Source organism: Vipera berus (genome assembly GCF_964194415.1).
Source record: "Vipera berus genome assembly, chromosome: 8".
NCBI classification, from domain to species: domain Eukaryota; kingdom Metazoa; phylum Chordata; class Lepidosauria; order Squamata; family Viperidae; genus Vipera; species Vipera berus.
This window is the reverse complement of record NC_138211.1, coordinates 4,028,295-4,041,540: the sequence shown is the minus strand read 5'-3', so window position 1 is coordinate 4,041,540 and position 13,246 is coordinate 4,028,295. Positions and strand designations below refer to the sequence as shown.

The following is a 13,246-nucleotide window of genomic DNA, read 5'->3' as shown; positions in this document are numbered from 1 at the left end:
TATCATCCTAAGCCAAAGTTTACTTCTCCTTGCTCCAGACCTTAAAGTCAAACCTAGGAATAAGCTCGTGATATATTCTTATTATTTGAAGAGTGAAACACAGCAATTATGATGAAATCGTTTGGAAGTGGATGAAGCGGTATAAATAAGGTTCTGCACCTTGTAAGAGCATTATAGGAAGTCCTTGTTCAATGATCACAATTAAGACTGACAACTCTGTCATTAAGCAAAACAGTAGCTAAAGGAAACTACAACTGTATTTATCCTTACTTCAGGTTTCCTTTATTTTTACAGAGCTCCGTAGTTCATAAATGCGGGGATTGGTTGTAAAATTACTTTTTCATCACCGTCATCATGCGAATGGGTCACCAAAGGAGACAGCTGATAAATGAGGACTACCTATCCATGTATTATTATTATTTTCTGCAAACTTAGATGGCCATCTATCTTAAACAAAGAATGCTGGGCAAGGGGACAAGATGTAAGAACAAAAACAAACTTCTAAAGACAAGAAAAAGAACAATAAAAGATAAAAGGTACTGTAGTAGGTAAAAACACATCGGGACGCGGTGGCTCAGTGGGTTAGGACGCTGAGCTTGTCGATCAGATGGTCGGCAGTTTGGCGGGTCAAATCCCGAGTGCCGCGTAACAGAGTGAGCACCTGTTACTCGTCCCAGCTTCTGCCAACCTAGCGGTTCGAAAGCACGTAAAAATGCAAGTAGAAAAATAGGGACCACTACGGTGGGAAGGTAACAGCGTTCCGTGCGCCTTTGGCGTTTAGTCATGCCGGCCACAGGACCACGGAGACGTCCTCGGACAAGCGCTGGTTCTTCAGCTCTGAAACGGAGATGAGCAGCGGCCCCTAGAGTCGGAAACGACTAGCACGCATGTGCGGGGGAACCTTTACCTTTACCTTTAAAAACACATCAGCTCCTCAGTCAACCTAGAGCAATACCAACTAACTACTACTAACATCCTACCCTCCGAAACCTTAGCAAGAAACTGTTTTTGAAGGCCATGTGAAGGGTTCAAAAACTTGCTCTTATTTAAGTGCACGCAGGAATGCAACACCCTAGTGTAGATTTTATTAGTTCCCTGTCAAGTCACGCTTTTCTCAAGTGTAGCTTCTGTGCACTGGGAAGAATTTCTACCCCCATTGCACACGTCTAACAGAAATAGAAAAGCAAAAAGTCTCTGCTGTGAAATAAAGAGAAAAAGAGCACAGTCCCTTGAATATTTATCACAAAGTATTCAGAAGACCCAAAATTTGAGCTATCGTTGTCTTATAGTTTATAGCATAACGTAGAAGGCCACATAGAAGATTTCATTCTGCTGATTTTCTAAATTCAAAGCCCCTCTTTCTTTAAATGCAGCATTTCGAATTCCGCCTGAGGTTTGCACAAGCCTTGGGAAGATTTTATCCCCTAAACAAAAGTTCTCTTGTCTTTTTATCTGATCCTTGCAAAACCACCCCAGTCTCCTAGAAGAATACCTGATAAATATTATGTTTGCTCTTTCCTTAGTCACCCTGTTTGGTCCTTCTGCTCCAAACATTCCCAGCATTTTTTTTATTGCAAAAGAAATTGCATTTGGCTTGGAAACAGGTTTCCCACAATGCAGAAGCTTATCAACCATGGAAATGTGTGGCTCCAACAACTCAGAGTTGTGCCAGTGTTTTTATTCTCACAAATGTTTATGAAAATTAAAAGAGAGCCAGTTTGGAATAGTAGTGAAGGTACTGGCCCAGAAACTGTGAGATTGTGAGTTCTAGTCCCACCTTTGGCATGAAAGTGCCTGGTGACTTGGGGCCAATCACCAGGAGACTGTGAATTCCAGTCCTGCCTTAAGCATTAAAGCTGGGTGACTTGGGGCCAATCACCAGGAGACTGTGTGTTCTACTCCCTCCTTAGGCTTCAAAACCATCTGGGTAATTTGGGGTCAATTACCAGGAGACTGGGAGTTCCAGTCCAGTCTTAGGCAGGAAAGCCAACTGGGTGGTCTTGGGCCAATTATTCTCTTTCAGCTCAGCCCACCTCATAGGGTTGTTTGTGTGTGGAAAACAGAAGGAGGCAGGGATGTTAGCATGTTTGCTGCCTTGTATTATTTATAAAGGTGGGATAAAAACCCAATCAATCAATAAAATGTTTGGCACTGCAGAATGCATCTTTGTATGTCCTCCATATGTTAATGAGGAAAATCAATCCTCAAAAACCCAGTAAGTTTTAAAGTACTTCACAAGAATCTTCATCCACCCTTAATTCCAAGCGTCTTCATTCATTGGCTGAAACGGCTCCACTTTCTCCAACTTTGAACCCACCATCAATATCCGGTTCTTGGTCTAAAAACACCTTGGTTTTCTCTGGCTCTGGCCATGAGGTGTGACTTGCGAGAGCCATTGTAATTAACCTCGATTTCTTTTTTAGCCAAAGAGAACATGTGGATATCACTAACATATTCTTTTTTTAAAAAAAGGAACAAGAATCCTCCCCTTCAAAAGATAAATCTCCACCATGCAATCTGCTGTTTGATACGCCCACAACATTGACTCAAAAATCTCCCAAGAAAAGGGTCAGAGTTCACCAGCTAACCCCTGGTTGCCTAAGATTGCTGCAGCTGCAACTTAGAACATCTGGAACAATCGTCTGATACAGACCAAGAACTGTAAACACAGCAACCGAACAGGAGATAGCAACATCTGTGGCTGTATTCAGACTCCACAAATTAAGCACAACTCAAATAACCAGACGAAGAATTATAGAGGGGTTTGAAGCCCTGCAATCAAGACCAGAATGAAGAGGAAGTCTCTCTACAAATTCAAGAAGATTCTGCGGCTAAAGAGGAGAAAGCAACCCATTTTGCCACCCGCAGCTATCTGGCCTTCAAGTATAGCCAGTGCTTTTTTTAGCTGCTGTCGTAAGCTTGTCAAAGAACGATGGCGTGCTCAAAGACACTTTTTAACAGGCAGTTCATTCTTTTTTAACCAACCCTTCCTGAAGGGCAGGGAAGTCCAACCTTGGCAACTCTGTGGACTTCAATTCCCAGAATTCCCAAGCCAGCATGGATACTGGATGCTTCTGTTAAGAGTATAGGGGACATCTTAATTTTGTATGATCTGGGTTAGTCAGGTCGGCTTTCATCCATGTTCTCACTTAGTATAATTAATACAATCTGGTTGGAAATCTAGCAAATAGATGGCTAGATCTGGGCCAGCTCTCTCATTAGGCAGGCCAAGGTCACTTCCTCTGCTGATTTAGGCCCTCAGTTCTAGAGGTCATCTCACATCTCCTGACTCATGCTTCCTCTACGTGCCTGTTGACCTTCAGATAAACAAGACGGGTAAGTGTCTATGGAGATTCTCAGTCATCCAGGTCATCGTTGTCCCAAAGATGCTTTTTCAAGAGGCAACTGGACTTCCTTGTTTTTCTTTGAAGATGTTTTGCTTCTCATCCAAGAAGCTTCTTCAGCTCTGGCCTCTAGACAGAGCTGAAGAAGCTTCTTGGATGAGAAGCGAAACGTCTTCAAAAAAACCCCAAGAAAGTCCAGTTGCCTCGTGAAAATGCATCTTTGGGACAAGATGGATAAGACCTGTTGCAAGATGCTTTTTTTTACTATTTTTACTATTGTTTTTTTTCACTATTGTTCAATCTGTATACCTACCTTATTCTGTACACCGCCCCGAGTCCCTCGGGAGAAGGGCGGTTTATAAAAAACAAATAAATAAATAAATAAAATAAATAAAACATGGAAGACCAGCAGAAGGGCCCCATGAGTTGAAACCACACAAGCGATTTCCATGCATGTGGTTGACTTGATGGCATCTAATCAGATCTTGTACTTTATCACCAGTTTTAAAGGAACTAAAGGTCAGGGCTACCAGGTGGACCTAGAGGCCCTCAACCTGTGTGAGGAATGAATTGTTAGGCCAAACTGGTTGTCATCTCATGGTGAGAAGTCACCAACCATCTCCACCACAGGACAAGGCCTAATTATTCCCTGGATCAAGTTGCTGTTTTTGAAGAAGAGTCTTAATCCAGTTAATATCTGAGCAGCTTCCAGCTGCTGGAAGCAATCCATCCTGAAGTATTTTGGAAAATTGTTAGATTTCATTTCGGAGGGTGAGATGGACAATATGCAGCACAGTTCATTTTCTATTAATAAATGTCTCGCCTCATTAGCAGAACATTCTCAGCCTACTAATTATACCTCAACATAACCTCATTGTCTCTCGTCTTACTTGAAAGGCATTTATATTTTAGGGTGTAGAACTAGTCTCCCAAAGCTGGACTTAACATTCATGCTTTATCACCTTCAATGATGTATTTTGCAATGGAGTTACCCCTGTACTGTTGTGAGTTTGTTTGCTTGAAGTCCCAATCAAAAGATGGCTACATTGTTGCGACAGTTAAAAAGCATGACATTGCTACATGAACAACTTTTCCAACTTGAAGAGGTCCCAATTGGGCTCCAATTTCCATAATTCTGAGCTAGCCAGGCTTTGAAGTCCGATAACCTGAAGGAAAACAGGTGTGGAAGGTAAATCTAATTTGTGTAAGGTAAATCCCCTCCAAGTCATTTGGAAACACAGATGGTCCTTGAATTACAGTATAACACTTAGCTTAACAACCTTTCCAAGTTACAATACAAACTTCAGCACTCGCCTGCTTCAAAACTCGTTGAATTTGGTATTTGACGCATTTCGAAGTAGAAATGTTGTCCTGGCACTCCTCTTTCTCCTGGTAGTCAATGCAAGGAAGAACTTGCCGACATCAGTGGCCTTGTGACTCCTACAGATAGCCCTCGACTTACAACAGATCCTTTAGTGACCATTCCAAGTTATAACGGCATGGAAAAATGTGACTTATGACCATTTCTCACACTTACAACCTGTTGCAGTGTCCCCATGGTCATGCGATCAAAATTCAGAGGCTTGGCAACTGACTCCTATTTATGACAGTTGCAGTGTCTCGAGGTCACGCAATCCCTTTTTGCGACCTTCTGACGTGCAAAGCCCATGGGGAAGCCAGATTCACTTAACAACCAGGTTACTCACTTAACAACTGGGGCAAGAAAGGTCGTAAAATGAGGCAAAACTCACTTAACCAATGTCTCGCTTAACAACAGAAATGTTGGGTTCCACTGCAGTCGTTAAGTCAAGGACTACCTATATTTCTTCCAGCCGAAATAGCTGGTCACCTGATAAGTTACATGGTTTTCTTGGTACCTGTCAATCTTAGTATTTGTCGCATCTTCCGGAACAAATTACTGATGAGTACCGTGGTAGCTTTGTACCACTTACAACCACTTCTTCTACTTATAAGCATTGCAGCATCTTCAATCACCTGATCAAAATCCAGGAGCTTGGCAATTAACGTGCATTTACTACAATGGTCTCCCTGTCCCAGGATTACGCGATCCCCACTTGCCACATTCCCAGGGCACTTCTGACAAGCCAAGTCAATGCGGGAAGCTGGATTTGCTTAACGATCACGTGATTCACTTAACAACCGTGGCAAAGATGGCCGTGAAATCGGGCACAACTCACTTAAGAACCACCTTGCTTAGCGACAGAAATTCTGGGGCTGCCCGTGGTGGTTGTAATTTCAAAGACTATCTGTACCCATAATTGCTGGTATCTTTCAAGGCATCAAAATAGGTCAGTGGAAAAGCGAACATCAAAACCCCACATCAGTGGGTGGAGGGAGAGAATATAGTGAGGCTTAGGCTAAGGCAGCCAAGTGCACAGATATGTAAAGTATTTTATTGTGCTTTTTTTGTGTGATTGGCTTCTAAACAACAGGTGAGAATGGCGAGGAATCTTGAATATTCTCCAAGGCCCTGGCCAGCCTCTTCTTATAACCTGGTGGATGGGCACCGCTCATTGATACAAATTCTACTATTGAGCCAAGCGAGTGAGTTGGTAGTTTAAAAATTACCCTGGGTATAATATGCCAAAGTTAGTGAGTATACTAGATGCTGACAGACCAGCTGTAGAAGATAAAAAGCAAAATAAAATTCACTCGTTTGCCAACTCTTTCCTAGCTTAATTTCATTTGAAACTGAAAAGCAAAGAATACTTCTGTTGACCCAAATAAAATTTCCGATCATCATCATCATCATCATCCAAAATCTATATTACAGTAAGAGTGTTGCCCAAGTCATCAAAAACCACACAAAAAATGGGGGGGGGGAAAACCCTCTCAAGCTTTTGAAATTTCCAAATATTCATCAGACAGTATGAAAATGGAAGGAACTGATCACCGGCAAGCTGGATGAAACATAGAAGCAAACCACCTACGTTCATTTGTATCTCTTTCTTTTTCTTCCCCCTCCCACCCCGCCACCCCCCCCCCCCGATTCCATTAGAACTCCTGATTTTGAGATGATAACTCCGCAGACTTTAACAATGACCAATGCGTATCTCCAGCTTCCTTTTTCTTTCCCCACTTCATCGGCCTTTTTAGACCCCTTGCCTAATGAAGCAGTCTAGGCACCTTGAAAGCTTAATCAGTTCCATTAATTAATGGAACGGCTTGCCTCCAGAAGTTGTGGGTGCTCCAAAACTGGAGGTTTTTAAAGAAGAGATTGGACAGACATTTGTCTGGGATGGTAAAGGCCAGGGTCTCCTGCTGGAGCAGGGGGTTGGACTAGAAGACCTCCAAGGTCCCTTCCAGTTCTGTTATTCTGCTAAAGAGAAGGAGTAGGGGTGACATGCTAGCGGTGCTCCAATAACGAAGGGGCTGCCACAAAGAGGACGAGGTCAGTCTATTTCCCAAAGCAACTGAAGGCAGGACAAGAAAATAATCAAGGAGAGAAGCAACCTGGAATTAAGGAGAAACTTCCTGACAGTGAGAACAATGAACCAGTGGAACAGAAGTTGCCTCCAGAAGTTGTGGGTGCTCCATCCACTGTAAATGTTTAAGAAGAGACCGGACAGCGTTTTTAACAAGAGATCCTAATGGAATCTCTTCATATGAAACTCTACATCCAATATTAACTGTAATGGAGGGGGTGGCCTTGTTCTGGACCCTATGGCTCTTAGTCCTAGCACCTGCATTGGTTAATAACCGTGTGCCTTAAATAGCACCTGGCCCAGGTAGACTAAGTGGGTGATGTTTACCGGATAATAAAGTTAATGATGCCAAAGGTTATTTCTTCCGAAAGGTATTTTAGAACTGCATAACCGGTTTTTCCCCTGACAAGTGACAGGCTAATATATCATTCCTGGGCTGACCTACCTATAGCTAGAGGGAGGGAGGGAGGGAGGGAAGGAGAAAAGCCTGCATGAAAAACACAGGTTTGCCAAGCAAAAATGCCCATCAAGGCCATCTGAGAACGCCTCAAGCCAGAGATCCTTGGAAGCCAGTTTTCTCAAAGTCTGCTGCCCTTCAGATGTGCCAGGACTACATTTCCCAGAATGCCTCCACAGCCTGGCCAACCACCCTGCTGCTTCTGGCAGGCTGGGAAGTCGAGTTCCAACACAGCTGGAGGGCAAGCGGCCGGAAAAGCTGGCGTAGCAGGCGACGGCCCAGCGAAGGGGAGGAGAGGAGCCGGCTGCCCGCCAGGGGAAACGCTTCTCCCGTCTCTCCTGCCCAAGGGAGAAGCTGGCAATTCCCCAAAGTAGAGGCGACGGAGCCAGAGAAGGGCTCGCCTGTCCAGGAGCCAAGGATGCGCTCGGCGTCCTGGACTACAGCTTCCATCACTCTCAGCCGCGAGGGTAGGGGGTGGGGTGGAATGGAAAGCGCCCAGCTTCGATTTCAGCTGCGGACTCAGTCCTGCCTCTTATGGGCCGCTCGGGGCTACGGCGTGGAAAGGAGAAGGAGAGAAGGGAGCGCAACCAACAGCCAAAGGAGCCGTCGGCTGATGGCGAGGACAGCGCTGGCCTCTCGCCGTCTGCTCTCCGCTCCGGCCACCCAGAAAGCAGCTTGGCCGCTGCCGGGCTGGGCGAGGCACTGCTTGGCCTCTGCGCTGCGGTGCAAGAGAAGGCAGCCCAGCCCAGCCCAGCCCGCCCGGCTCCCCTGGAAACCCCACCCCCGGCCGGCCAAGGGGATGCTCAGCCCCGCTGCGCTCCAGAGCCTCACCGCCCGGCCCCGGAGCGCAGTTTCCCTTGCCCCGCAGTCCAGACAGACAAGGCAGGAAGAGAGCATCGCCCGGCCGGGGAGAAGCAGGAGCCGGGATGCGCGCTTTGCGCTGGCTCGGAGGCGAAGCGCGCCAGTCCGGCTCCGGGAGGGGCAATCCGCGTCCCCTTCGCCCCCCCAACCCCCCCCCCAAGAGCAGACTCTTCCCCCACCCCCCACCCGCCGTTCCCCTCGCCTTCCCGGGCCTCACTCACGCTCGCGCCTTGGGGAAGCCCATGGAGAGCAGGATCTCCAGCGAAGAGCCGCGCTTGATGGTGCTCGCCCGGCTCTGCCGGCTCCTCCACGGGGCCACTTGGCTGTACAAGTCCTCCTTGGCAGCCATGGCGAGCCAAGGGCGGTGGGGAGGCGGCAGGGAGGGCTGCCCGGCCGCCGCTCAGCCGACCATCACGCCCCTCCGCACGCCGGGCGGCGGCCGGGCCAAGGCAGCGGCCCGCTCGGGCTCACTCGCAGCCTGGAGGGCGCGCGGCAGGGACGGCCTGGCCCGGGGAAGCGGCCGGCCGGCTGGCTGGCTGGCTGGCTTGCCAAGTGCGCGGGCGGGTGGATGATGCGTGGCCGGCCAGGCCAGAGGATTGCGCAGCTACTGATGGCAGCGGCTTCCCGGGTGGGTGGCGAGGCGAGCTGCCTTCCCCGGCGCTGCTCCTGCGCCTCCTCCTCCTCCTCCTCCTCTTCTTCCTCCTCTTTCCTCCTCCTCCTGGCTCTGCCTCCGCCAAGGTGGTGCCGGCAGCTACTGACGCCCAGCGCCCTCGCCTCTCCCCCTCCCTCTCCTCCCTCGCCCCGCCCGGGATGCTCAGGTCCGGAGCCGACCAATCGGCGCGCGCCCTCCCTCCGCCGGCAGCTCCCGCGTCCTTTGTTCCCCGCCTCCCCCGTTTGGCCACCGGGAATTTCTGAATGGATCAAAGGCAAGCGCGTCAAAGCCGGCGGCTCCGACTCCGCTACTCCATTTCCGCCCCACCTCGCCTTCTTCCCCTCCGCCCCCCCCCGCTTGCTTCTGCACGCATTCAAGCCACCACCACCACCCCGCCGCCGCCGCAATATTTCAAAAGAGTCACTCTCAAGACCCAGCCCAGCCCGTACACACACGTGTTCTGCAAGCACCTGGGGATCGAGGATCCTTTGATCGCCCCCAGCCCCCAGCTCCCAGCTGGAGTTTGATGATCCGGGGCTGAGTCAAGCCTTGGGATTAGTACCAAGAGAAGAGAACGTATCTGTAGCTCTGGGTTGAACTGGGTGATCTTTGGTGCTCTCCGAGCTTGGCTGTTTGCTTTCAGACGTTGCGTGGCCCATGAGATGATGTTACGGAGTTGGGTGTTGAAACCTCTGCAAGAAAACAACCCAAATTCAGAGAGTACCCCTCGTCTCACCCTGCTTTGCCCCCTACGCACTCCAAACAAGTGTGGGTGGGTGGGTGGGAAATATCAGATGTTGCCTTATTCACACAACACAGAAAACCCACCAACTTAAGATAGATATTCTTGGAATGAAATTTGATCTCTGATGATTGAATCTACGCAGTTTTCTGGGCACTGCTGCGCTACAAAGCTGGTTTGACCTGGTCTTTTTTCTGGGGTGCCTCTGTACCCAATTTAGTTCACAGCTCTAGAATTCCCAGGTGATCCCCATCCAAACCCTAACTAGAATTGTGTCCTCTCGACTCCTGCTCTGCTGAGGTGGATCACAAGTTAGCCAATCGCAGTTGGGCCCAGTGGACTGAGCTGAAGGCAACCCACAGGGCAGGATTGTACCCTTCAAAACCAGGAGCTGGTCCAGCCAACTCAGCCTAAGAGGGTAAACACAAAACGACTTTTTAACCCATGAAAATCTTGTGTTATAGCTGAGTGCTGAAACTTTAGGGACAGGGCTGGCTGGAAAACCTGGAGCGGATCTTCCATTTAGTCTGCGCAGGGAAAGCGGGACCAATTGGAGTAGAAGCTGCAGTCTGTGATTTTTTACAGGCTGGGGTCTGGGCGTCTTTCCTTCTAAAGTTGAAGAGCAGCTGTAGTCTATCCCAACTTGAAAGGCAGGTGGGGAAGGCAGCAGCCAGAGGAGCGGCTTAGCTCTAAGGACACATTTGACTCAGGAACTGGGCGGGCTGGCTGGAAAACCTGGAGTGGATCTCCCATTTGGTCTTTTTTTAAAAAAAATCCCATTTATATCCCGCCCTTCTCCGAAGACTCAGGGCGGCTTACAATTTAAAGCACAAATCAATGTGCTTAGCAATAGCCTTCATTCTATGTATATGCCTGCTTATTAGAGCTTTCACCCCCCCCCCCCCAAGCAGCATTATTACAAAGTCAGCTTATTGCTCCCAACAATCTGAGTCCTCATTTTAACTACCTCGGAAGGATGGAAGGCTGACTCAACCTTGAGCCTGGTGGGATGAGAACCTGCACTAATTGCAGGCAGCTGGTGTTACTTAAGGCTCTGCGCAGGGAAAGCTTTAGAGTGAATTAGGAAAAGTGAAAAAGTGAATTAGGAAAATAGGAAACGGTTGCTGGAATTGGGTATGTGTAGTTTAACGAAGAGAAGGGTGAGGGGTGACATGATAGCAGTCTTCCAATATCTCAGGCACTGCCACAAAGAAGAGGGAGCCAAGCTATTCTCCAAAGCACCTGAAAGCAGGACAAGAAGCAATGGATGGAAACTAGTCAAGGAGAGAAGCAACCTAGAACTAAGGAGAAACTTCCTGACAGTTAGAACAATTAACCAGTGGAACAACCTGCCTCCAGAGGTGGTGAATGCTCCAACACTGGAAGTTTTTAAGAAGAGACTGGAAAGCCATTTGTCTGAAATGGTATAGGGTTTCCTGCCTTAGCAGGGGGTTGGACTAGATGACCTCCAAGGTCCCTTCCAACTACTTCTTCTTCTTCTTCTTCTTCTTCTTCTTCTTCTTCTTCTTCTTCTTCTTCTTATTATTATTATTATTATTATTATTATTATTATTATTATTATTATTATTATTATTATTATTATGTTTAATCCACTTGCACTGTTTTATGTTTACATGTTTGATGACAAACAGCCTTATGTTTATAAGTGACAGTTTTCCTACTAAGTACCTGCATGTCATATGCATTTGAATTAAAATTACCATATTAAAATCAAATCTGATGTTTTTTAATTTTTATTTGGTGTGCGTTGGAAGAGGGGTAGTCTTATACGGTGAGTATAGCCCAAGCCCTATAATTTAACAGGAAATGTAGGGGGTCATCTTATATGCCCAGTCATCTTATACGCCGGAAAATACGGTAACTCAACTTGGGGCAAGGTGGCACTATCTCTCCTCCAGCTCTGGAAGGCCACCTGAACGTTCCTTCAAAGTTGAAAAGAGGTTAGAGAGGGCAAGAGCTGAAGAATTTGGCCCAACTGTTGAAAAAGGCCTTTTCCACCTTGGGATGGATGAGTAGCGGGAAGCAAATTCTTCCTTTTTTCCAACAACCCAGACAAAGTCGTTGTGGCCTGGGAAATGTCATAGAAACCGTTCTGTCTGTGGTACCTTGGAAGAAGGTCTTGGACTTGAGAATCTTCAGAGTCTGAAGAGGGTGACCTAGAATTCTAATTTCAGAATTTTTTAGGGATGTCTTTTTGGTGTGAGCTATGGGACGCGGTGGCTCAGTGGGTTGGGACGCTGAGCTTGTCGATCAGAAGGTCGGCAGTTTGGCGGGTCGAATCCCAAGTGCCACGTAACAGAGTGAGCGCCTGTTACTTGTCCCAGCTTCTGCCAACTTAGCAGTTCGAAAGCACATAAAAAATGCAAGTAGAAAAATAGGGACCACTGCGGTGGGAAGGTAACAGCGTTCCGTGCGCCTTTGGCGTCTAGTCATGCCGGCCACATGACCACGGAGACGTCCTCGGACGAGCGCTGGCTCTTCGGCTTTGAAATGGAGACGAGCACCGGCCCCTAGAGTCGGAAACGACTAGCACGCATGTGCGGGGGAACCTTTACCTTTTTATGGGATCTTTGGAAAACAGGTGATGAGTGCCACGTTGATTTTTCAAACTGTTAATTTATTTGAAGGTTATGCCTGGGATCTGAGCATGATTTTATTGTTCTGATATGATTTTGTTGGCTGGGTCAGCTTCTTGGTTGTCGTTTTTTTTCCCCTTGTGGGGGGAAGATCACAGTATTAGTATCACCGTATATTCTTATCTTTGGGTAACAGCTCAGTATCATCCCCCTTTAGAACCGAACTGAGATCAACGCCTTTCTAAGGACCTTCATGTATTTGATTCTGTGGGAACCTGGCTTGTTCTGCCTGGAGATGGAGCCTTCACTGAAGTTCTCCCCCTAGTTTTATCTTCCTCTTCCTGTGGGGAAGATGGAGAGACTACAAGTGGGGAAATAACATGACCAAGTAGGATTTGAATCTGGTTCATCCTAGCTCGGTACTCATGGACAACCATTGAAGGCAGCTGCGTCGGGCTGTGAAGAGAAGGCAACAGGAAGTGGCAAAGACCTTTCCTAGGTTTCTGCGCCCACCTGGCCTGTTTTGAATTCCCAAATATTTTAGTCAATTTCTGGACGCAGAAAGGGACTCTCAAACAACAAAACCTCAATTTTACTAATATCCCAATCGCAACGTCCTAAATCAAATTTGCCCTTTTCCAGAGCAGGAAGCCCCTTTTAGCTCCGCCTGGGTCTGTTCTGAATGTTTGGCGTGCTTCCCCCCTTTTTCTTTTCTCCTCCTCTTTCCTTTGTGGCTTATCTGTGATTTTCTTCTTCCTTGGACTCATTCTGCTGCTCCGTGCATTTCTTTTCGGCTCAGTAGCTCACGCTCTACCTCTAACTGGCCCAGAGCAGCACGGAGATCAGCCCAATCTGGACTCCCAGTCAAAAAAGGTCAAAGCAGGTCAGCAGCAAAGATGGACCCATCCTGAAGACCCCCGAACCATTCTCTGAGCTCACCTCTCTATAGCTTTGCAGGGTTCCTCACTGGAGACTGGACAGCCCTTCTGAACGCCCAGCTCTTCTTTCTCATTTGATTATTTTTCTGAGACGAAGGAATACATGTTAGAGATCTGTTTTCTCCGGAGGTCCTGGAGCGCCCTCTGGTGTCAGATGAGGCATTTTCCAGTCCTTTTCCTGAACGCCTGTGAGCTAATGTGCAAGTCAT

The 13,246-nt window shown here is 47.6% G+C and overlaps 1 protein-coding gene across 1 annotated transcript in view; it reads right to left on the bottom strand.

Annotated features, from left to right (window-relative positions):
- Positions 1-8,834, bottom strand: part of UBASH3B (ubiquitin associated and SH3 domain containing B) — a 43,881-nt gene extending 35,047 nt beyond the window's left edge. The window contains exon 1 of the mRNA XM_081334164.1: positions 8,330-8,834. Coding sequence (XP_081190290.1) covers positions 8,330-8,457 — 128 coding nt within the window. The 5' untranslated portion in view covers positions 8,458-8,834. The remainder of the gene's footprint in view (positions 1-8,329) is intronic.
- Positions 8,835-13,246: the final 4,412 nt, after the last annotated feature.